The sequence below is a fragment of the Euprymna scolopes genome, chromosome 12, assembly GCF_053919585.1.
Source record: "Euprymna scolopes isolate OS-2025 chromosome 12, ASM5391958v1, whole genome shotgun sequence".
Lineage (NCBI taxonomy): Eukaryota > Metazoa > Mollusca > Cephalopoda > Sepiida > Sepiolidae > Euprymna > Euprymna scolopes.
Window position 1 is genome coordinate 69,151,638 of NC_136493.1, and position 25,553 is coordinate 69,177,190.

General features: G+C 36.5%; 2 protein-coding genes across 5 annotated transcripts in view; one reads left to right on the plus strand and one right to left on the minus strand.

Moving 5' to 3' along the window:
* Nucleotides 1-15,261, minus strand: part of LOC145291323 (transmembrane protein 164-like) — a 244,579-nt gene extending 229,318 nt beyond the window's left edge. The window contains exon 1 of one of the 2 annotated variants that reach the window (XM_080137070.1): nt 15,073-15,261. The gene's annotated coding sequence lies outside the window, so the exon portion shown is untranslated. The remainder of the gene's footprint in view (nt 1-15,072) is intronic. The other variant, XM_080137069.1, reaches the window with a different exon arrangement.
* A 43-nt stretch (nt 15,262-15,304) lies between these two features.
* LOC145291325 (methylosome subunit pICln-like) overlaps nt 15,305-25,553 on the plus strand; it is an 82,250-nt gene continuing 72,001 nt past the window's right edge. Inside the window, exon 1 of one of the 3 annotated variants that reach the window (XM_080137073.1) lies at nt 15,305-15,523. In XM_080137073.1, the coding sequence (XP_079993199.1) occupies nt 15,405-15,523 (119 nt within the window). In that variant the 5' untranslated portion in view covers nt 15,305-15,404. The remainder of the gene's footprint in view (nt 15,524-25,553) is intronic. The other 2 variants (XM_080137072.1, XM_080137074.1) reach the window with 2 other exon arrangements.

Consider the following 25,553-nt stretch of genomic DNA (forward strand, 5'->3'; position numbering starts at 1 on the left):
ACAGGAGACTAAACCAGACCTTTTATTTTTAAGTGAAACTGGCATTAGACAGGCTATTTCCCTAGAAGAGTTCGTAATTAAAGGATACTCTAACTTAACTTCTAAATCTGACCCCCAAGATCGCCATGGGCATGGAATATGTGCCTATATTAAAGATAGCTTTCCATGTGGTAGGGACATCTCCAGGGAAGATCCTAACTTACCCTATATGTGCTTCCGGATTGCTTTAGCTCACACTACTGCATTTATATTTACTCTCTATCGCCCCCACAACAGCGGAGTTACTATCTTTCAAAGCATATCTGAGAAAATTGACCAAGTCCTATCTGCTTATCCTTCAGCTAACATTCACGTATGTGGAGACTTCAATGTTCACAACGTCGAATGGTTGACCCACTCAAACAAGACCGATGATGAGGGGAGGTTCTGTCATGATTTCTCCATTGCCTATGACCTCACTCAGATTGTTCAGGAACCCACCTGTGTGCCCGACAATGACGGCCAGTATGCGAGCCTACTAGACCTTTTTCTCACAACTTGCCCTGAACTATGTTCAGTTTCTGTTCTGTCTCCTCTTGGATCTTCCGACCACTCTGTTGTATCAATTAAGATAAAAATGAAATGTAATATGTCCCCAGACGTACCTCTCCATCGTACAGTATATCGATACACTAAGGCTGACTGGGATAGCTTCCGTACATTTATATCTGATCTACCTCTGCATTCCATGTTTAAAAAGGATGTGTCCTCTATAGTATTAGACCTGACGGAATGGTTAATTGTAGGTATTGACCGTTTCATACCCTCGAAAAAGTTTCAGCTAAAACCTAACAGCCAGCCGTGCTTCTCTCCAGAATGTGCTGCTGCCATTGCGCACAGAAATCACTTTTTCCACTGCTTCCAACGTAATAGATGTATGGAAACTAAAGCCGCTTTCAGGACTGCCAGCAACCATTGTAAGAAAGTAATAAAAAAAGCAAGAGAGTTGTATGCTCAATCTGTTAAGTCCAAAGTAATTGAGCAGCGGCTTGGTTCCCACCAGTTTTGGCAAATAGCAAACAGAATTCTGAACAGAAGCGTGTGCTCCATCCCAACTATTATCAATGGGCCTGAGGTAATCTCGTCAGCATCAGACGAAGCCAAACTCTTTATCAAGAACTTTGTAGCTAATTCTACCCTTTGCGACCAAGGCCGCCAACCCCCAATATTTCCTCCTGTATCAGAAAACACGCTATGTGATATACGTATATCTGTACGTGATGTTGCCAAGCTAATCAAAAACCTTGATTCCAGTAAAGCAACTGGCCCTGACGGTATTCCAATTATAGTACTCAAAAAACTTCAACCTGAACTAGCGCCCATACTTACAAAACTGTTTAAACGTTGTCTTAAGGAGAATAGTTTCCCATCTCCCTGGAAAATTTCATCAGTATGCCCTGTATTTAAGAATTCAGGTGATCGCTCATCCCCCTCTCAGTACAGGCCAATAAGTCTCCTGTGCGTCATGAGTAAGTTGCTAGAATCTGTGTTAAATACAGAAGTAATCAACCATCTCAACAAAAATAACCTTCTTAGTGACACTCAATATGGTTTCCGTTCTGCTAGATCTACAGCAGATGTGCTTACAGTTATATCGCATAGGATTAGCAAATCTCTTGACGGTGGCAATCTTTCTAGGGCAATTGCTCTTGACATATCTAAAGCCTTTGATAGGGTATGGCATAAAGGTTTACTTCATAAGATCGCTAGCTATGGTATAGCTGGAAATGTCTTCTCAATTATTAAATCATTTCTTTCTGATAGGTTCATAAGAGTAGTAGTTGAGGGGCAAAAATCAGAAGCTCACAGTATTAATGCCGGTGTCCCTCAGGGGTCCATCCTGGGCCCAACTCTTTTCCTGATCTACATTAATGATCTTCCAAATCACATCCTTACATCATTTGTAGACATTTATGCTGACGACACTACCATTTATGGTAGCACATCTAAGACAGTAAACGACCAAGTTCTCTCCAATTCTCTCTCCTCTGATCTTGAGCACGTAGTACAATGGGGAAAGGAGTGGCTGGTTACTTTTAATGCATCTAAAACCAAGCTTCTCTCTTTACATCATCAACATTCTGATCCACATCTGGCATCAATTGAAATGAATCACTCTCGTCTTCAGGAGGCCTCAAGTTTTGACAAGCTTCTGGGCTTGACCTTTACTCCTGATCTTAAATGGAACACGTACATCAAATCTGTTGCCAAGACCGCTGGAAAAATAGTGGGATCTTTCTATCGATCCGGTAAATATCTCACTGCTGATGCTATTCTCTATCTATATAAGAGCCAGGTACGTCCAAGGATGGAATATTGTTGCCACATCGTGGCAGGAGCTGCTAGAAAGGACTTGTCCTGCCTTGATAGAGTTCAAAATAGACTTCGTAGCCTCGTAGGAGATGTCCTTTTCTCTTCCTTGCAACCTCTTTCTCACAGAAGAGATGTTGCGAGTTTGTCTCTGATGTATCGTTATTTTCATGGAACGTGTTCAACTGAGTTTCAATCTATGGTCCCCCCTCGCCAAACTTTCACAAGAAACACTCGTCTAGCTGTAAACACTATCAATAATTCCCCCCACTCTTTATCTGTGCCTAAACCTAAACGTAGATTCTATGAACAAAGCTTCTTTCTTAGAACTGCACGCCTGTGGAATTGTCTTCCATTTTCCTGCTTTCCGGCTGACTACAATATGGTTGTGTTCAAGTCTAACGTAAATAAGTTCTTGATGAGCCGTTCTATATAAGTTATCAAATTTACCAAATTTTCATTACTAATGATTACTATATTGTCCAATGTCTACTGTACACTCTTTAACCCTTATCCTTGAGTGGCCTCTTGGCCTTGATAAGTGGTGATGCCTATATAAAAAAAAAAATTAGTTTTTCAATAACATTACTCACAATGCATTCCTTTTTGAAACTTATGATCGGAATTTTCCTGAATCTTAATTCCAAATCTAGCTTCCCAGGTTCGAATTCTCGGACTATCCTATCTCATCTTTACTTACTTACAAGAATAGGCGACTGTTCTCTAACACTAGACAATTCTAACTTTTTGGGACAGGTAACTAATCTTTAAGATCTGTCTAACTCTGTCTCACTAACAATGCCATAAAACCACAAAAAATCTCTTGAAAAAGTAAAACATGCAGAATTTATCTCCCAAAGCAAAAAAAAAAAAAATGCTTAAGTCTTGAGTCCTAAATTGTTACAAATCCCTGGAATACATTGAATTGACAGCACCTTTCATGCCCACCACCATTCACAATCGAGTATATTTTTGTCAGTTCTTAAAATGAAAAAAAAATTACAATTTAAATATTCGTTAATTTTCCAATATCTTTTCATTTTTGGTTTATTTGTATTATATTTTACTTTTCTAAATAAAATTAACACTAAAGTATAGTATCTGTTTTGATACTATTGTAGCAGCCAAAACTCACTACAATCACAGGCAAGAGCTAATTCTCGCAACTCGAGATTTGAAATCCATTTTCTCCCTGACTCATCCAATCACAAGTCAGCTCTCAATCACATGACTGAGTAGATAAAAGGCGAAATCTGAAAGTCTTAACTCTCTTTCCGCTTGGCTTCAGCTGGCAGCACACATTAGCCTGGGAGCTTTGGCCCCAGGCCGAACCTGAGTACAACAAGCTAAAATGGCAACCTTCTAATTCACATTTATTTCCGCACAAACTTTGTTTATCATGCTGCAGGACTACTACTATCGTCGATACACCGACACACCGAGACACACCCTTTATTCCGTCTCTACTATCAGACACACGCTTCCATGACGTATGCACTGAACACCTTTCTCTTTCTTTCTCTTTCAACAGGCCTGACTAATGTCTAATCTTCTTCTTCACATTAGGAACTCTTTTCATGACTACGATAAATACAAGCATACATGAACATTGAACTATTCTCTCCTTCTACCAACCCGTTCCTCCTCTACTAACGCTACTAATGAGGATAACAAATAAAGTTTTTTATTAATATAGAGTGAAACTCCATTTCGTTGTCTCTTATTCTACACTATACTTTATCTTGTCTGTCCTTGGTAAATGAAGGAGAAATCCTTTAAGATTGAAGATTAAAAACTGTTGCCTCAATCCCGAGTGCCTCTTTTTAGGGTTTCAGGTTTTTACATGTGAAAAAGTTTCTGTTTTTATGTTTGCTAAAAAATAAATGCAATAAACTTTACTGATGTGTTAACATATGCTGAGTCTTAGAAATGGTGGTTCACGCTGACAATTAAATGTAATAATAATAGTAAAAATAGATAGAAACATGAATGTTAGCTCTTTGGGGAGGCAAGTAGGAACAACATGGACATCAGTTTAAGTGCAGAACAGTTAACAATCGAGAAATTGTAAACAATGACAAAAATCAACAAATACCTGATACCAAATGCCATAAAATTTAAGTGTCTTTTATACGTGCTGAAACAGTGTTTAAGTTCTTTTTATTTAATTTCTTTTAGCTGTCTTTACAACAAATAACTTGTTGCCTCTCACTTAAGGTTGGGGACTTCATTCTTAAAGAATTTTAAAAACTCTATGACTACCGCTAACTCTAAATCTAAATCGAACTTAGGGTTAATGGTAGAATAAGTCATTTATTTACAACTTTTCAGGAATTAAGCCTCCCTGCTTGTTAAGCCATAAGCGACGATTTGTTTATTTTTTTATTCAGTGTGTAAAAATCACTTTAATCAACATATTTTGAAATTAGAAAATAACTTAGTTTTGGCACGTTAAATGTATACTGATCAGCAGATAATTAAATTCTACTTTTTTTTTTGTTTGCTATTTTTACATATTTCGACTATTAACCTGTAGCAGTCACAGAGAACTATTTTCTCTGGTGAAGCAATGCCCCCCCCCCTTTTGAGTTCTCCGGCCACAGGCTGACCTATCAGCTAACAGGGTGCATTGATTCATCTGCTCCCTAAAAGTCTTGAGAGAACGTCAGTGTTGCATGAGGAACTAATCTCAGGTTACACCTCTAGAGTAACGTCCCTTGGCAAGGACAGACCTGTACTGTGAAGAATGGTGTGAGAATAAAAGAAGATGCCAGTAAACCAAGTGTACGCGTTGTGTTGTTTTCATTAATGGGAATCCTCATTTAAAGATAATGAAACATGGTTGGCAGCGGTTGGATGGACAGAGTTCTAGGAAGAATACAAAATGGAAAATGTATTGTAAGAAAAATAAACAAAGATAAGTAATGTTTGATTTATTGTTTTACATTTCGTACAGACACACACACACACAAAAAAAAAAGTTTGCCTTGTTTGATCTGGTCATTGTGATCTATTTGCGTTTAAAGAATATAAAAAAAGCCAATTTAATCGGACGTAAAACACAAGATTGTATTGGTTTCAATTTCGGACTCCGGAAGAAGAGAGAACACCCAATGAAATTCTCCAAGCGTTCGATAAGTATGCCATCAGAGAAATTAATGAGACATACGAACGATTTATCTTCCACACAAGAAAACAGGGAGAAGGTGAAGCCGTGGAAGCATTTATCACGGCACTCCGTATGTTGATAAAGACATGCAATTTCTGTGAGAATTGCGTCTCTTCCATACTACAAGACCAGATAATTCTTGGAGTATACAACCCCCACACCCAAGCAGAACTGCTTAAAATGAGACAGTTGGACTTACATAGATGCATAGACATATGCAAATTATCGGAAAATGCAACGCTACAGTCTAGAATTCTGAGACCCGAGACAGTTAACAGAGTGGACTTGAAACCTAAGGGAAGGCCAACAACCACAGAAAGTAACAGAGGGTGTAGGGCGCGTGCATTGTGACATGAACCCGGAAAAGAGTTTTGTCCAGCTTTTGGGAAGACGTGTTTGAAATGCAATGGAAAGCACCACTTTGCAAAAGATGCAAATCAAGAAAAAAGAATATTCAGTTTGTTGGAAAACAAGATGATAGCAATAGCAGTAATGATAGTTCAGACTATGGACATGTGGCCAGTGTGACCACGAAAGAAGGAATCAATTCCATCAGACCTGAATTGATAAAGACAGAAATGATGGTTGTTTTTCAGCTAGATAGTGGAGCCTCAGTGAACATCCTGAACGAGAAACATGTGGTGGGAAAAAACTTGAGCAATCCAATAAGACCCTTGTCATGTGGAACGGGTCACAAATGAAACCGTTAGGAGAACGTCGGATAAAAATGATAAACCTAAAAACTGAACTCAAGTATGCAGTGAAGTTTGTCATTGTAAAAGAAGACTTCCATCCACTACTTGGAGCGAATGCCATCCAGCAAATGGCACTCATTAGTGTGAACAATGACAAATTTAAGAGGGTTGCAAACATATCTGAAAAAGACAGCAGCCAGCACCCGGAGAGCATCATATCCGAATTTCAGGATGTATTCCAGGAAGAATTGGGTACGTTATCTGGAGAGGTTCATCTGGAGGTGAACTCCAGCGTAACACCACATGTTGCAGCGGCTCGAAGAATACCAGTGGCTATCAAGGTAAAAGTGAAAGCCGAATTAGAAAGACTGGTCAAAAAGAAGGTAATTGAACCAGTGAACAAGCCAACACCATGTCACTGGTAATAAAAAAAAATGGAAAGTTACGGATATGTATTGATCCCAGACCATTAAATAAGGCTCTTAAACGGGAGCATTTCCAGTTACCAGTACTGGACGATCTTCTCCCAGAACTTGCTGATAGCAAAGTTTCCTCAACTCTTGATCTAAGGGATGGATTTTGGCACCTGAAGTTAGATGAAGCCAGCAGTTGCTTTGGGCATTTCCCCAATTCCTTTTTCATTATTGCTTCTAATGGTTTATGACCGGTCTGTATAGATATTTGAACTACTAAATTCCCTTCCTACATTAAGTTGTAATTTAGTGCATTTCTTAACGTCCCCTAAAAGAATTCGACAACTACTATCTCCATTGAGTTAAGGAGACTTATAATTCTGTGCGTATTTCGGACATTCAACATTTGCCTAAACTAAAATTCCCAAATTTAACATAATACGCCTGTACAGAGATTAGAATGTTATATTTAGTTTATTTCTGAATTTAGCATTTTTATGTACGTCTAATGTCTTTATTTATATCTTTCTAATATATTTTTGGTATGTCTAGTATTTTTTTTTTTTTTTTTTTTATTACATTTTCACCCCAAACAAGGCAAATTGCCACTTTGGTGTAGGGGGCTACTATCAGGGGCAACAACTACTGGGGTACTATGTAGGGATTTGGGCAGCAAGGTGTCGGTTCACGTTACACTTGAACTTCTGCACGTCAGTACTGTTGGGGAAGCAGGGACCTGGAATGGAATTCCAGAGTCTAGCGGTTCTGGAGAAGAAACTATTGGAGTAAAAAGATCTTTTACATCTAGGGATCTCTACAGTGTGGGGGTGGGATTTAGCAGCCTGTCGGGTTTGTCGAGGGTGCTCACGTCGTGGGGGCACAAGTGATTGCAGTTCGTCAGAGCATTCACCACTAAAATACTTGTAGAAAAGGCAGAGGGATGCAACATTTCGTCGATGGGACAGAGGCTGAAGCTTAGATGCCAGTTCAGGGCCTATCAGGTTTGCGACTCTCTTTTGAACCTTGTCAAGGAGCGAGAGACTAGTAGCAGATGCACCAGCCCAGATGTGGCAGCAATACTCCATACATGGGCGAATGGTGGCCTTATAGAGGTACAGGATACTTTTGGGTGTTAGTAGTTTTCTAGCACGGTAGAGAGAGCCCACCTTTCTTGCAGCAGCCCTGGCAATGCCTTCAATGTAATTGTTCCAACTCATGTTTCCTGTGAACGTTAGGCCAAGGAGTTTGAAAGATGGACTCTCAGATAAAGAGTCGTTGGCCATTGCTATGGGTGGTAGAGAGGGTTTCTTGTAATTATTGAATGAAACTAGTTTAGTCTTTGCAGCATTGAACGCGCCCAACCACTTTTGTCCCCATTCCACTACAGATTGGAGGTCTTCCTCTAGTGTTTCTGCCATTTCTTTAGAAATGTGTTCATTCGTCTTCCTGTCGTGCCTGCCATAGAGTGTAGTGTCATCAGCATATATACCCATCTCAGAGGCAATGTTGTCGGGGAGGTCATTTATGAATATCAGGAACAATAGAGGTCCAAGGATAGAACCCTGGGGCACCCCCGCATTTATATCATATTGTTTAGATGTACGACCGTCGAGGACAACCTGGATTTTTCTCTTATCTAAGAAGGATTTAATTATGTTAAATATTCTACCAGTGATACCGTATGATCTGATTTTACTGAGGAGACCCTCATGCCATACCCTGTCAAAAGCCTTAGATATATCTAGAGCTACTGCTCTGCCCTCCCCCGCTTTGTCCAGTGAATGGTATATACGTTCAGAGATCACAGTTAGGATGTCTGCTGTGGAACGGGCTTGTCTAAATCCATATTGTTTGTCAGTCAGTAGTTTAGCATCTGTAAAATGATGGACTAGAGCATGGTTAATTATGGTCTCAAATATTTTGGCAAAAAGTGGGAGGAGGCTAATGGGGCGATAATTTGATGGGTCTGTCCTTTCGCCAGAATTCTTGAATACTGGTACAACAGAAGCAGTTTTCCAACAGCCCGGAAAGCAAGCTTCATTAAGGCATTTGTTGTAGAGTTTGGAGAGAACTGGAGCTACTTCGGCTGAGCACTTTTTTAATAGCACAGCTGGGATAAGATCGGGTCCACATGCTTTTGAGGTGTCAAGGTTTTTTATGATAGCATGCACCTGAGCAGGGGTAGTTTTCAGATCGTCTAGTGTGGCGTCTGTCCGCATAGGAAAGTCAGGTAGGGGGTGGTTGGAAGGGTCCAGTGTGGAGTTTGAGGCAAACCGACTGGCAAGCATGTTAGCTTTGTCGGCTGCTGAGGAGACAACCTCATGATTGTTGGTTAGTGGGGGAATTGTTGATTGCCCATTATTTACTACACTGTTGTAGATTTTCCAGAAGTCTCAAGTTCCTAGTTTTTGTGCTTCGATGCGCTTTTTAGTGGTTTCCGTAAATTCTCTCTTAGCTGTCGCTATTTCTTTCTTAACGTTATTTCTAGCTTCTATATACTTCAGTCTATTTGAACTGGACTGATGTCGGTTAAATCTACGGTATGCATGCTGCTTTTGAGCAATGGCAGTTGCACAAGTCGACGTAAACCATTGGGGAGAGTGGGGCTTACTATAAAATTTCCGCATGGGAACATGCGCTTCGATTGCAGTTTTGAACCAGTCAGTGGTCTCGTTTGCACATTGTTCAGCAGGGAGAGAGAAAATATTTTTCCATGGAGCATCTCTAATTAGTTCCCTGATGGCTTCCCAGTCAGCCTTATTATAATATCTCGTTGTTTTGAGCACTGGCTCTTCAGTTTTGGGTCTAGAGTTTAGGGCGATTTCAACCATTATCACTGCATGATCAGCGTTCCCGAGTGGGCTGTGGGTCTTCGTTATGCAGTCATCGGGAACTGTGGTCAAAAACAGATCTAGAAGTGATGCGTGTTGTTCTTCCTGGTCAGGGAAACGGGTTGGAAACGTAACAATTTGTGATAGAGAGTGAGATATAGCAAAGCTATGGGTTGTGCTGCCCGCTGCATTTGTGTGAGTAGAGAATCCAAGCCAGTTTTTGTGGTGGACATTAAAGTCACCAAATACATGTATTTGTGCGCTAGTGTCGAGGGACAGTGCCGTGTCTATGCTGTCAGATACTTTGTTTATTATGGAGCAGTCCTGAGTCGAGGGAGAGCGGTAGAGAAAATAATAGTAGCTAATATTGTGTTGCATGTTTAGTCTAAAGCACATAAAGGCTTGATCATCTGTTTCTAGGTTTGTTTCTCTAGTCAAGGGAAGGGTATTACGAATGTAAACTCCAAGTCCGTGCATATGTCTGTCAGAGTCCTTACGGCAGAGTGGGAGATATCCAGGCATGTTAAAGTGGTTAGAGGGAATGGAGGAGTGTAGGTTAGTCTCACTTAGTGCTAAGATATCCGGGGTATTTGTTAAGAGAAATGCTTCAACATCAGCTAAGTTAGTTCTAAGCCCACGGATATTTGTGAATGAGAGCCTCAAGGGAGGAGGCAAGTTGAATTTGTTTGTCCCTAATCCTGGTTTAAGCTTATTTTTAAATTGTACTGTCGTCATATTTTTTTTTTAAGAATTTCGGTAAGGGGGAGCTAAACAAGAGGTTATGCAGAGCTTCAGACATGCATCACAAGTAGACCATCAGCTGACCTTTCTCCAATTAGGATTGTGGCCTCAGGAAAGCCCGCCGGGGATGAGTGCAGGGTCCCTTTCCATGCGCGTCATGGCACTACAAACAACCCGATATTATTCAACTGTTGATGGAACAGCCGCTCTAAGCGCTACCAAAGAGTTAGGGCTCCTGTACTACCAGTCGGGAACAGCAGCCAGGAACTGTCAATCCGGTACCCTCAACCCATTAGAAGAAGGTCAACCCAATCTAATCGCTCAGGCATATCTTATACTCAAGCACTCCCAAATGTTCAGTTTTACTATTTTTCGTATATATCTTTCCTAATAAAAAGAGGTTAAGCAATACGTATATACTTTCCATTTTCTACCTTTAGAATTGAAGGTGTAACATTCGTAACCCTATTTCGGAATATAATTTACATTTTATTTGCATTAGTTGAAATTCCATGGGTATTGCAGTTTACGTTGGGAGAAACTATAGCATTTACTATCCCTAGTCAGTGAATGTGAGATCCTGCTAGACTGAGGTAATTTGATTTTTCACCCTAATCTAACGTGTCCGATATTTTTTAGAAGCTGGATTTTCTCCACTTTACGAACCGACCTTTATGCCCTCTTGGGGAGCTAAGTAAATAGAGACGCTGTGCCCGAAACTGGTGTTAGTTGAATGTACGTGTTTTCCCCAATATATTAGAAAAAAAAGGAATAAGTATATACCTTATTATTTTGATTTATAATGAACACGTACGTTCTCTCACATGTACTGAATGTTTCTGGATTGTGAATTAACCGGACGATATTATTACAAATATTGTATTATCCGTTAAAGTCTACTTTACCTAAAACTTGTTGAATTCGCATATGTGAGATTACTTTCGTATTTTATTATAAAAAAAGATTTCTTATACGTTGAAGATATTTATGATAATTTTCAATAGCGAGTTCATACCGATTTGCTTACCAGACTGTGTTATACTAAGAGTTTGTGAAAAAACAAGTTCCTTTTTCTTTGTCTTAGCTCGTATTTGCATTTGGTTATTGGATTCTTTCGAAGATACACATGTGATATTAGTGGCATGTACCCTCCCCTGACATAGTTGTATATTTAAACTCTCTTCCCACTCTTTCCCTCGGTTGCATTTCAGTGAAGATATTGCTATAAAGAGTGTTAAACGTTATTCTTATTTCCAGTCAATTAACTTCCATATAGAAGTTTGAATTAATTTTAAATCCACTTAATTTTAATTTTGAATCATAGTGACACTTTTAATTTGTAACTGGGGATTGTTGTATCCCTTGAGATTTTCACTGCTCAATATGTTGTATTGGTCTTGTTTTGTTTTGTGCTATGAGGAAGGAATTTTTTGCATATACCTTTGTAACTTTTGTGAGTGCATTTTTTTGTGTATAATATTTGAACACCTATTTTTTGTATTTGTTTGAAGTTAGTCCATATTTTTTAAAAAACAAACGCTGCATGATGTTGGTCACTCGTTCTTCCAGATTCCTTGTAAGGAAACAAAAGTTTTATTTAGGGAAGATTATCGTCGTTTTAGATTTGTTGCAGTTGCAGAGGGAATTACGAAAACCTTACTTTATGACAATGAAGGCCGATGTTGAATGGTTATCATTGGTAGATAACATAACTGAGTTGTTGAGTGATCGTTCCTTGCGTGAGGACATGGACTGTTCACTTGTAGAAGCAGATGCTATTAATGTTGCAGTGTTCTCGTCCCAGGTTCGATTCATTCTCTCGAGGTTAGCAGATGGTGTGAAGTGTGATTCCTTGTGCAACCCTGTGATATTCGAAACCCCAAAGAGATGCTTGGTGAGTTACCAACTACTAAACCCAAATGTCCAGACTCTGAAGACGGTTTGCTGAGTGCTGGCAAGTTTGGCTTGGGAAATACTGCATCACAGTCTGAAGACAGTATTGTAAATGCCACTTCAGGGGATCTGCATAGTAAGGCGCTGAAGTTTGATTTTTCTGGCGGGCAGTTTGCCAGTGATATTTTAAAGAAAAATGTATTGGGAGTGAGCTTCCCAGATATCATGAATGATACCACTCGTGTCCACGACTTGTTAAGCGTGGGCATGAATCACTTGAATATTGAGAAATTCATGGAACGATTTCCATGGAATGTTGGGATTGTTTTATCCTCTAACAATGTGAGTTCGAAAACTCACATATGTGGTTATCTACCACAACCTTGTCAGAACACTGAGAGACTTAGTCATGACTATGAAGCATTACTCAGGTCATGTAGTGCTGACAATAGCAAGTGGTTAAAGGACAGGAGTGAATCCTGTGTGAAAGTGCAAGTTTTGTGCACTCCTTTAAGTGCTAATGTTAGCACTGGGAGAGAAATTCTCCATCAAGGGTATAGGGCAGAAAGTACTATATCCAACTCGATAAAGAATCCCGTGATGGATCCTGATGAATTTGCTGACTACATTGTTTTGTAGTTCAGCTTCTCTGAGTTCCTCCAACAGTGTAGGTCATGTTGTGCAGAGATTATTTGCAGAACCTTCATTGTATGAAGTTGCTTCTTTAAGTAGAACGTTTCCTGGTTGGAGTCACATGCAGGTGTTATTGTTTTTAAATGCATTTTAAAGATCTGCCTCAACGTAGCTTCCTGCGGTATTGCAAGAGTTATCGAAGTCAAGCTCGATTTGTCCAGGAATGTTTCTGAGGCGCTCAGGACCATCTTATACTTAGAAATGAATTTTCTGATGCTGAGATGTTTGTTTCATGTTCGCCAGAGATACTATAAGGATGAGGAGGTTGGATGGTAGGTGAACTTCTCAAGTCTTTATACTCTTTTATATGCAAATAGTTAATTATCTGGCGGAATATTCTCTGTCCAAAAGTCTGTTGCAACCTTGCATCTGATCATTAGTTTTAAATTTGAATCTGGTTAGGTACTCCTCTGTTCAAACCTAAAACATGAAGGTTTTCATGTGAATTTTTATAGAATAATCTTATTTGAATTTTTCTGCTTTTTTGTTCTGATATGTGTTTCCTGGAGTTTTTCTGACTGTACATTGTGTGGTATATGTATATATATAAAAAAAAAATGCATTATAAAATTTACAAGTGTCATCCAACTGCAGATTGACTGCCATTTCTTTTTAGGGGAGAATGTTGGAATTTTTTTGTACCAATCATTATGTATCCCCCTGTTTATACATTTATTATATTTTTATTCTGGTTTTTATATTTGATTTTCTGTATTTCATATCTTTTATGATTCTTAGTTTTGTATATTTTGGGTTCGTACGAAGCTCCCTTTAATTTAAAGAAAAAGAGCAATGCTAGCTCCTTGATGACGTCACGAGCCCAGCGTGAAATTCAGTCTCTTTTGAATTCCGGCGATGTGGATATTGGACGTGGTTTCATTGCCTAGCGCAGATATGGAATTTTGACGAGCCCTCCTTCAAAGAAGAATACCAGGCAATAGAACACTGGGACGCGATGAGGTGTACTTCTGAAGACTACGTGGCTACGGTTTGCACATATTTAGAAGGAGTGTAAAATTTTAAAGGACTTTGAATTGAGAAAAAAAGCAAAAAGCACGTACCTGACCGTCATCAATTTGTGAGTACCTTCCTAAAATTTATTGCATATGATTGAGAGATTAGGAACTACTATTTGAATTATATTGTATTCGTTCATTGATACATTTTCAATATAAGAACCAGCGTGTTTTTTTTTTTTCATTATATGTTGTTACCTTGGCATTCTCTGTTTTTGAATTTAATGCTTGCAAAGGGAAAAATTTGCAACCAACTTTTTGTAAATAAAATCTCTTCTTCGTTTTAAAACAAGACCTTTATATTTTATTCTTTACCCCCCCTTTTATTTCATCCTTTTATTTTATTTATTTATTTATTTTTTTTTGCATTTTGCGGGCTAGTTATTTTCGCGTCGAATTTATCTGAAAGAGGATACATTTCCAACAATCCAGCCAGAGACAACACGGTACTAACTGACCTTTGACAACCTTAAAAGAACTTTCTTTTCCTTCTTCCCTTTTAGTAGCCTGACCTGCCAGTTCCTGCTACAAATAAAATACTCTTCATTGTTATTGTTAAAAAGAAGTTTGTGTTTCTTTTGTGCCTTGTTCTTTGCTATAATTTATTAGGAAGGTCAAACAATTACCTCTCCTTACCAAGTGAAAAAATACTTTGATACTTGTACAGTTTAATCAAGACATTAAAAAAATTGAAAATATCGAAAAAAAAAAGGTTATATTGCACGTATCCGTTATGGAACAAAGTTCTTCGGAAAAAAAATTCACTTAATTTCATCAAGTACTTTTTTTTTTTTTTTTTTTTTTTACAGCGAAAAAACAATTTGTTATGATACCGAGCAAAAGGTTCGATTTTTAGCAAGAAAAGCTAGTATTAAAGATGGGGAGGGAGTGTGGGCGCTTTAACTGGAGTTATGTCCCCGTGGCCTGTTTAACAAATTCCATAATGGCTGACTTCAACGCGCTCTCATAAGAACGTGTTTTTCCGCTGTAAAAAAAACAAAAACACTTGATCAAATTAAATTAATTTTTTTTTTTTCGGAGATCTTCAGTCAAAAACGGATAACTTTTTTCGATATTTTCATGTTTTAATGTCTTGATTAAACTGTACAAGTACCAATACTTTTAAATTAAGGAAAGTGCTTAAATCCTTTTTTAGAGGCTGGACCCCCCACCCCACATCAAAATCGATTTATAGCGAGTTTTAAGAATGGTTGATCGAAGAAATGGTGAAAAACAAAAAAAATAAATAAATAGTCAAAAAACAATACCTACCTGATTCATCAGTTTAATTTTTTTTTTTTTTCAAGCGCTTTTCTTTATTTTTTATTTTTTTTAAATATAATATTGCGGGTGTGTGAGTCACTGTGTGAGTGTCAATATCTTCAGAATTTTTAGAAAAAAACCCGCTAGCCACTAGATCAAAATTTTACCCGTTAGATTGCAAAAGAACTCTCCAGATCTAGCGGGAAGAACACTGAAGGGTGATAGCTAAACTAAGGGAGGTAACTAAGGTTTGTTTGTATCGAGAATTGTGATTGGTTTTTTTTTTTTTTTTCATCTTTTAAAAATATTATCATTGTTCAAGTTTCTTCGTTTCAGGGCACATGGTGAAGCTTACTAATTTTTCTCCACCCTCCGAGGGTATTCTTTGTGAACAACCCGATGTGGAAGCATATATCAAACGGAACAACTTGGGTCTAGGGAAACTCTACGTTGCCGAAAGGTAAAAAATAAATAAATAATACTAATAAAAATTTTAAAAAGTTAAGTTACATTAAAAGTAAATTTGACATCTTCGTCCATACTTAAACATTTCAATTAGATTTTGTTAGACTCGAAAGTTTTTTCTAACAACCATTTATTTTTTATTTCAAACATATCCTTCTAGGAAAACTGCTAGTATTTAATAAGCCTTACTTTAATTTCTTTTTTTTTTTTTATTAATTTGTAGAAAATATCCTTTTCTTCCAACGAAGTGGATTAAAATTAAATTACTTTGGAACTAAATTAATCATACCACGTTTAATTTGATATTTTCCTTTTTGTTTTGTTTATTCAGAATATTACATAAGTTATGTTTCTCGTTCTGTAAATCTACACCAACAATAATAATTAAATCGTAAATCGCTTCCAGATAAGGTCATTTTCATTTACGGGGTTTGTATTACTGTACGATTCGATAAAGTTGTCAAAAAACAAATATATAACAAATAAATGTTATCAAAGGCAAGATACTTTTATTCCAAACTTTTGTGTCTTTATTCAATGTAACATGTTTATTCAGCTCGAAAAATATACAGTGTTTCTCGATGTATTGGAAAATTCAAAATGGCGCCCGACTCTCTCTTTAATACGGTAAGTTTGGGAAAAGGTGTTATAAATAAAAACAAAACTAGACAAAATACTGTTGGAAATTCGCTCAATATATGTTACCGTGACATAGGTTGACATATATTCGATGGGCTTTTAATAGTATTCTGTCTAGTTTATTATTTATAACACCTTTTCCCAAACTTACCGTGTTAAAGAGAGTCGGGCGCCATTTTGAATTTTCCAATACATCGGAAAACACTATGTTTTTCGAGCTGAATAAACATGTTACATTGAATAAAAACGCAAAAAATATATCCAGTTTGGCAGAAAAGTAACTTATCTTGCCTTTGATAACATTTATTTGTTATATATTTGTTTTTTGACAACTTTATCGAATCTATGTGTAACCCCTTTCTTGCAAATGAAGTTTACGTGTGATTATGCTGAAGTTTATTTTTGGCGGACCTGAACGAGCTTTCCTCCTACCGTAAAATTATTGTTTCAGATTAGCGGGATTTTTTTTTAAGTTTATTTAACGTGGGTGATCACTTTTAAATTATAACATCTGGATATTTACCGCTTTCTTTTCTTGTTTTATTTCTTTTTCAGCTAATTTTAAATTTTCCACCCAAAAAGTGCTATAATGTATTTTTGAAAATTAGAAAATTCTATGTTCTGAAAAAATAAAAATAAATAAATAAATTACCCCCCACCCCCACAACTTGGTGTGCTTTTCTTTTCCTGCTTTATTTCTTTTTCATCTAATTTTAAATTTTCCGCGGAAGATTTGTACACCATGTGAGAAGGCAGTTTACTTGTTGAAGCCGTCGTTTATGCTACAGACAGCGCCAGTGTTGCCAACTGAGATTTTCAAAACCCGCGAGATTCGGGACATAAAATCTCCAGAAAATCGCCAGATTTTTTACTTTTCGTAACCGAGATTTTGAAAACCCGCTAGATTAACAAAAAAAAAAAAATCTCCCCCCCCCCCAAAAAAAAGAAACATTAGATTTTAACTTTGTACCTTAATATATAAATTTAGTCGTTATGCATAGTACGGAGCGACGCTTTTTTTAGACATGAATTTCAAGTTAAATTCAATTTTTACGGTAGCTTTTGTTTATTAAATTATTAGGTAAAAGTTCAGAATAATTAACAAAAAAGCCCATTCTCCCACATTAAAAATAAGTTTCTAAATAATAACGTTATTATTTCAGTGCAATCAGTATTCTGCATAAGTACCATACATTTTTTTTTTTCATAGGCATCACCATTTATCAAGGCCCAGGGGCCACTCGAGGAAAAGGGTTAAAGAGTGTACAGTAGTCAATTGGACAATATAGTAATTGTCAGTAATGGAAATTCAGTAAATTTGTTAACTTAAGGGAGAACGGCTTATCAAGAACTTGTTTACTTTGGACATGAAGACAACCATATTGTAGTCAGCTGGAAAGCAGGAAAACAAAAGACAGTTTCACAGGCGTGCAGTTCTAAGAAAGAAGCTTTGTTCATGGAATTTACGTTTAGGTTTAGACACAGATAAAGAGTGGGGGGAATTATTGATAGTGTTTTCAGGTAGACAAGTGTTTCTTGTGAAAGTTTACCGAGAGGGGATCATAGATTGAAGTTCAGTTGAGCACTTGCCATGAAAATAACGATAAAGCAAAGACAAACTTGCTAAATCTCTTCTGTGAGAACGAGGTTGCAGGGAAGAAAAAAGGACATCTCTTATAAGGCTACGAAGTCTATTTTGAACTCTATCAAGGCAGGATAAGTCCTTTCTAGCAGCTTCTGCCCAGATGTGGCAACAGTACTCGATCCTTGGACGAAGTTGGCTCTTATATAGATAGAGAATTGCATCAGCAGTGAGATATCTACTGGATTGATAGAAGGATCCCACCATTTTCCCAGCGGCTTTCGCAACAGATTTGATGTATATATTCCATTTCAGATCAGGAGTAAAGGTCAAGCCCAGATGCTTGTCAAAACATGAGGCCTCCCCAAGACGAGACCCATTCATTTCAACTGATGCCAGATGGGGATCAGAGTGTTAATGATGTAAAGATATAAGCTTGGTTTTAGACGCATTAAAAGTAACCAACCACTCCTTTCCCCATTGTACCACGTGCTCAAGATCAGAGGAGAGAGAATTGGAGAGAACTTGGTCGTTTACTGTCTTAGATGTGCTACCAGAGATGGTAGTGTCATCAGTATAAATGTCTACAAATGATGTAAGGATGTGATTTGGAAGATTATTAATGTAAATCAGGAAGAGAGTTGGGCCCAAGATGGAACCCTGAGGGACTCCAGCATTAATACTGTGAGTTTCTGATTTCTGCCCATCAACTACTATTATGAACCTATCAGAGAGAAATGATTTGATAATTGAGAAGACATTTCCAGCTATACCATTGCTGGAGATCTTGTGAAGTAAACCTTTATGCTATATCCTATCAAAGGCTTTTGATATGTCAGGAGCAATTGCCCTAGAAAGGTTATCTCCGTCAAGAGATTTGCTAATCCTATGAGATATAACTGTAAGCACACGGAAACTATATTATGTGTCACTAAGAAGGTTATTTTTGCTGAGATGGTTGATTACTTCTGTATTTAACACAGATTCCAGCAACTTACTCATTATGCACAGGAGACTTATTAGCCTGTACTGAGAGGGGGATGAGCGATCACCTGAATTCTTAAATACAGGGCAAACTGATGAGATTTCCAGGGTGATGGGAAGCAATTCTCCTTAAGACAACGTTTAAATAGTTTTGTATGTATGGATGCTAGTTCTGGTTGAAGTTTTTTGAGTACTATAATTGGAATACCGTCAGGGCCAGTTGCTTTACTGGAATCAAGGTTTTTGATTAGCTTGGCAACATCACATACTGATATTTTTATATCACATAGCATGTTTTCTGATACAGGAGGAAATATTGGGGGTTGGCAGCCATTGTCGCAAAGGGTAGAATTAGCTGCAAAGTTCTTGACAAAGAGTTTGGCTTTGTATGATGCTGACGAGATTACCTCAGGTCCATTGATGATAGTTGGGATAGAGCACACGTTTCTGTTCAGGATTCTGTTTGCTATTTGTCAAAACTAGTGGGAACCAAGCCACTGCTCAGCTACTTTGGCCTTGACGGACTGAGCATGCAACTCTTTGCGTATTTTATTACTTTTTTTACAATGGTTGCTGGCAGTTCTGAAAGCAGCTTTAGTCTCAGTACATCTGTTACGTTTTAAACAATGGAAAAAGTGATTTCTGTGCACAATGGAAGCAGCACATTCTGGAGAGAAGCACGGCTGGCTGTTAGGTTTTTGCTGGAACTTTTTCAAGAGTATGAAACAGTCAATACCTACAATTAACCATTCCATTAGGATTGATACTATAGAGGACACATCCTTTTTAAACATGGAATGCAGAGGTAGATCTGATATAAATGTACGGAAGCTATCCCTGTCTGGCATAAAGTATGGATATACTGTACGATGGAGAGGTACGTCTGAAGACTTTTTACATTTCATTTTTATCTTAATTGATACAACAGAGTGGTCGGAAGATCCAAGTGGAGACAGAACAGAAACTCCCTAACACACACACACACACTCAATAAATTATAAGTTTCAAATTATATTCCTTGTTGAATAATAAATTGCAAATTCTAATTTACAGAGTTTAGATTTTAAAAAAAAAATCAATTTTTAATTAGCTCCTAAAATGATTGTCAGATTTTATCAATGACTTTTTTCGCAGCAGTAACAGGATAAAATATTAATTATGGAAATATGTGCAGGTATGAATTTGTTTGTTTTGTTTATCATTTTGCAAATATTAATGTATCTGACTTTTGCAAATAAATATTACTTTTTCACAAATATTAATGTGTTGCTATTTGGTTAGTGGGAGGTTTTGCTTGTGTAAGAAACAAATTATGAAATCACAATTTTTATAAAAAATTAGATAAATATTTGCATAATAAAAATAACAATAGATTGGTAGAGTTCAAAATAGACTTCGTAGCCTCGTAGGAGATGTCCTTTTCTCTTCCTTGCAACCTCTGTCTCACAGAAGAGATGTTGCGAGTTTGTCTCTGATGTATCGTTATTTTCATGGAAAGTGTTCGTCTAAGCTTCAATCTATGATCCCCCTCGCCAAACTTTCACAAGAAACACTCGTCTAGCTGTAAACACTATCAATAATTCCCCCCACTCTTTATCTGTACCTAAACCTAAACGTAGATTCCATGAACAAAGCTTCTTTCTTAGAACTGCACGCCTGTGGAATTGTCTTCTGTTTTCCTGCTTTCCGGCTGACTACAATATGGTTGCCTTCAAGTCTAACGTAAATAAGTTCTTGATGAGCCGTTCCATATAAGTTATCAAATTTACCAAATTTTCATTACTAATGATTACTATATTGTCCAATTTCTACTGTGCACTCTTTAACCCTTATCCTTTAGTGGCCTCTTGGCCTTGATAATGTGGTGATGCCTATTATGTAAAAGAAAAATTTAAAAAAATAAAAAATCAACGAATAAAACTCAAAAATACATTTTAAGTAAAAACATTATTACCTAATTACATGTCATGTCGAAATTAGTAAAAATTCCAAAAATGACAAAAAAAAAAAAAAAAAAAAATGCTTAAAAAAAAGATCTAAAAGTTTTAGATCTTTTTGAGCATTTTTTTTTTTTTTCTTAACTAAAACAAACAAACAAAATAAAAATCAGTCAGTATTGACTGCAATAAAAGAAACATAAAACTGCATTTTTCGACAGATTTTTTTTCTTGTAATTGTAATGTTCTATACGATTATTTTTCAGACTTGTTGAATTTATTTTTATTAATTTCGACAGGCAATTAGGCAATAGTGATCTTTTTACTTAAAATGTATTTTTGTATCCAATTATAATGCACAAGGATCACATCCACAAACCCCCAGAAAACAAATTAACATTTGAAAAATAAACAGTTTTAAGAAATTGCAAAAATCAGACAACAAAATAATAAGTCGATTAATTCGCTGTATCATGACTGAAAAAAGAGACAAATTTAGTTGGTAAAATTGGTCAGTAAACCGTTTCAACATACCTACACTTAATTAATGTTATTTAAATTGTCACATTATTATTTATATTTAAGAATTCAAATCTTAAAAAACAAAGTAATTCATGAACGATTTATTTTAATCATTTTTCTTTTTTTCCAAATGATTAGTTACAGTATTAATAAATTACTTTTTACCATTAAAATTTAAGATATTCTGATAAGTTATCAGAATGATTTTCAGTTTCAACAGGACTAAAACGTGTCCATATAGGTAGAAGAGTAACTTATCTTGCCTTTGATAACATTTATTTGTTATATATTTGTTTTTTAACAACTTTTATAAATCTATGTGTATAGTAAAACAAACCTAATTTAACTTTTAAAATCCTATTTAAAAAAATAATTTTGCTAAAAATAAAGAATAAAAAAAATGTTAGTTAAAAAATGATATAAGCCTGAATTAACCTATCTTGGCTGATAAAAAAAATGAAACAAACAGAGCCACAAGACCCCAAGTTAGGGATCCTATTTCCAGATTTTTATCATTGACTCTTCCAGTTTAATTTGTATTTTCTCTTATTGGTCCTGAACCCTTATCTATTTTGAAGTGTTCACTTCACACCTACTTGGCCAAATTTACAGTTGAATATTAAAACACTGAACTTTTTTTAGACTTGTTTTGACCTGGCTGCTGTTAGCTGTGTATATCTTACTAATTAATGTTTGCGTCCCCCCCCCCCGTTTCAATTTCTTCAAAACGAAATCTCCAGATTTTAGAGGAAAAAACCGCTAGCCGCTGGATCCAAAATTTACCCTCTAGATTTCAAACGAACTCTCCAGATCTAGCGGGGAAACCCGCTAAATTGGCAACCCTGTACAGCGCACACGGAAGCTGCAAAATAGTGGAAAGTAGTTTGTGGGTTCAGGGGTTAATACCATGCTAAAAACGAATCTGTAAACCGTTTCCGTTGCAAAAAAATAGTTTTCATGATAAAAAGAAATTATTTTTTCGAAAAGTAGGTGATCAATTTTCTATGTAAATTTAACTTAAAATGAGTACCCACTTTCTGGCCACCTGAGAAAGGGGCATCTTTTGTGTTTATTGGCTTTTTTTTTTGTTTGATTTCTTTTGCATGGTATTAATTCCTGAACTCTGGGACTATTTCCCATTTCACAGCCTAGCCTTCGTTTACTCTATGCACGAGCATAAACAAAGGCTGTTAAATGCACTCGCGTACCAAACTACCTTGTCACAGTGTAGTATTTGCGAAAAATTAAAATTAGACGAAAACAAGTAGTTTTCCAAATATTAAACCATGCAATTCTATGTTATCACGGGTGGCCATTTTGTACAGGCAAATGCGTGAATATGGTCTGGTTTGGGAGCGCGCACGGTCACGTGACATTTCACAAGGCACATGAATACATAGCGGACATTTTAAATCACAAGAAATACTTTTCATAAATAAATAAATAAAATAAGTAAAATTTTAAGAAAATCGTGAATTTGAACTAGTAGAAAAAAAATTTTTTTTAGTAAATTTCGGTGTTCTGAAAAAAAATCCGAAAACCGTATCCGTCACAAATTAATAGTTTTTGAGATATTAATATTTTTCTAAGGGATTATTTTCTTTGTATAATCAGCTATAATGATGAAAGTCAGCTAACTGCGCATGCACACAGACCGAAGAGAAATCACATTTATTTTTAACATTTAACATTTTATTAGTTTCCGTAATTAAAAAGTAAAAATCACAATGCATATTTGTTTCGGTAGTATTTCCTTATATGATGCGTGCGCACGAGCGTAACAAAGTGACGTGTCACATCGCGGAAGAATCTTTAGCAGACATTTGAAATAAGTTTTTGTTTTGTTTTTTTAAATATTGTTCACTTTTTGTGTTAGTGCTTTTTTAATTGATCTAAAAAAAATTAAGCTTTCATGAGCGGTTTACAAAAACATGTTTTTCGTTCATTTTTTTCTTTATATTTGCGATTGCAAAAATGAAACGACCCTCGCCTCCTCGCACTCATCCCTCCAAATGTAAACACAGAATTTTTGTGAAATGTTAAACGGTACTCTGCTCGATAAATGTCGGCACGTTACTTATGGAAAAACGGTCAATTAAACTGCAAAAGCACCTGTTAAGCTATACAAGTTCTATAATTGAATACTCCCTCCCACCAAAAAAACGAAAAACATCAAATTTTGTAAATCGCTCGTGAAAACTGAATTTTTTATATCAATTAAAAAGCATTAAAAACTACGTTACAAAAAAATGAACCACATTTTTTGTTTCTAACTTGTTATTTGTAATGTTCGCTAAAGATTCCTCCATGATGTGACTTTATTACGCTTGTGTGCGTGCGAATGCATCATGTAAGAAAACACTATCAGTGATGTGCATGCGTGTAAAACAAAAAAAAATTACAGCTTTTTTTCACTTCCTTGAGTAATTTTGTGGTAAGAACGGCTTTTAGAATAGACATTCCTAACCTCCCCATGTTAAGAACGGCTTTTAGACTAGACATTCCTAACCTCCCCATGTTAAGAACGGCTTTTGGAATAGACATTCCTAACCTCCCCATGTTAAGGACGGCTTTCGGAATAGGCATTTCTAACCTCCCCCATATGAAGGACGGCTTTCGGAATAAACAGCCCATGGGGGGGAGGAATATTTGCCCCAAATTTGACTGATGTTCGCTGTCAGCATATCCACCCTCAAATTCTATAAAAAAAAAATTGGAGGGGTGGGTGGCAGTCACAGACAAGTATATTTGTTTATCGTGCGCGTGTACAAACATGACGGCTAGTGAATTACAATGTATACTACAGGTCTTTATATTTTGAAACTACTTGTCTCTGCAAATTTTCTTATTCAGCAAAGTTGAAAACCTTTAAAAGTTGTCATTTTAAAGAAAATTTTGGAAGTGGATCTAATATAACAATTTACCATAAAAATTTACGATTTTTAGCAATTTTACTACTAAACTGTATTAAACATGAGGCTAATTTTGACCTCGACACTTTGAATTGAGTTGCCCCTCCCCCACCTTATTTATTTTATCAGATTACATCATGGCCGACGAAAACACTACAATTCGCTTAGTCGTCAAATTTGATTTTCTTAAAAAAAGAAACAACAAAAAACTACTTGATCAAATTACGTGAGTTTTTTTTTTTTTTTTTTTCATCTTCATTCCATGACTGGTACATACACAGGAGGCAAAAAAAAGTCTGCACTTGTAATTTTTTTCAAAAACTGCAAATTTAAGCTAAATTTAATGTAACTGTTTAAACAAACTATACCTCATTTGATTGGCCTTTTATTATTCTATACTTTTACCTGTTCATATTTGACTTTTAATTGAAATATTCTAGTGTTCTCATCAATTTTTAAAAAAATAGCTTCAAATTGAGTAGGCAAAAAGAAAGGCTGCACAATGGAAAATTATTTAAATGTAAGTTTAGGACATTAATGCAACACAAATACAACAGGAATACAATGAAATAGTTAATATTTAGTAGCATAGCCCTTCTGCAATTTTGCAGTAATATTCCGGGGAAAAGACATCCCATTTTTCTTTAATTTTCGTCCAGAGTTCTTCCAAATTTAAAATTTTATCATTGCGTAGCTGTTTAATGTAATGCCATATGTTTTTGATAGGATTAAGGTCTGGAGATTGTGCAGGCCAATCCAAACACGGAATATCATGCTCTTCCAGGAACCTCTTGACATTGCCAGATGTGTGAATGGGAGCATTATCTTGCACGAAGATGGGATTATCATCCAAATTCTGACCAAAATAGGGTAGAAAATGCTCAGTCAACATATTAATGTACTTGGTCGATTTAATTCGACCTTGCAAGCGAACTATAGGCCCTGGACCATTGTTATTAATAATGCCCCATACCAATACTGAACCTCCACCACCTTGCAGCGTTGAAACTGAGCACCTAGAATTAAATTCTTTGTCTTTCCCCAACGGACGTACTGCCTACCATCACTGACTAGCCTATTGAACTTGCTTTCATCACTAAAAAGCACTTTTGACAAATATGAAGAGTCATGATCTTCATTGCATCTGACGAATCCAGACGACGCTTTCTGTTCTTTACAGAAATCATTGGCTTGCGTCTTGCAACATATCCTCGCAAATTAAATTCCTTTAATCTGTTCTTGAAATTAGAAAGAGAGCAATTTTACAGAAGATTGCACTGTTGTTTGGATTTGGGGAGCCATTTCAAATCTGTTTCTGAGGCTGCGGATCTTTACAGCATTGTCTTCCCTTGTAGAATAATCAAAAGAACTGTGTTAGTCAATAACACAGAACAACAACAATAATAATAATAATAATAATAGCATCAACACTTACCGAGGGTCCAGCTT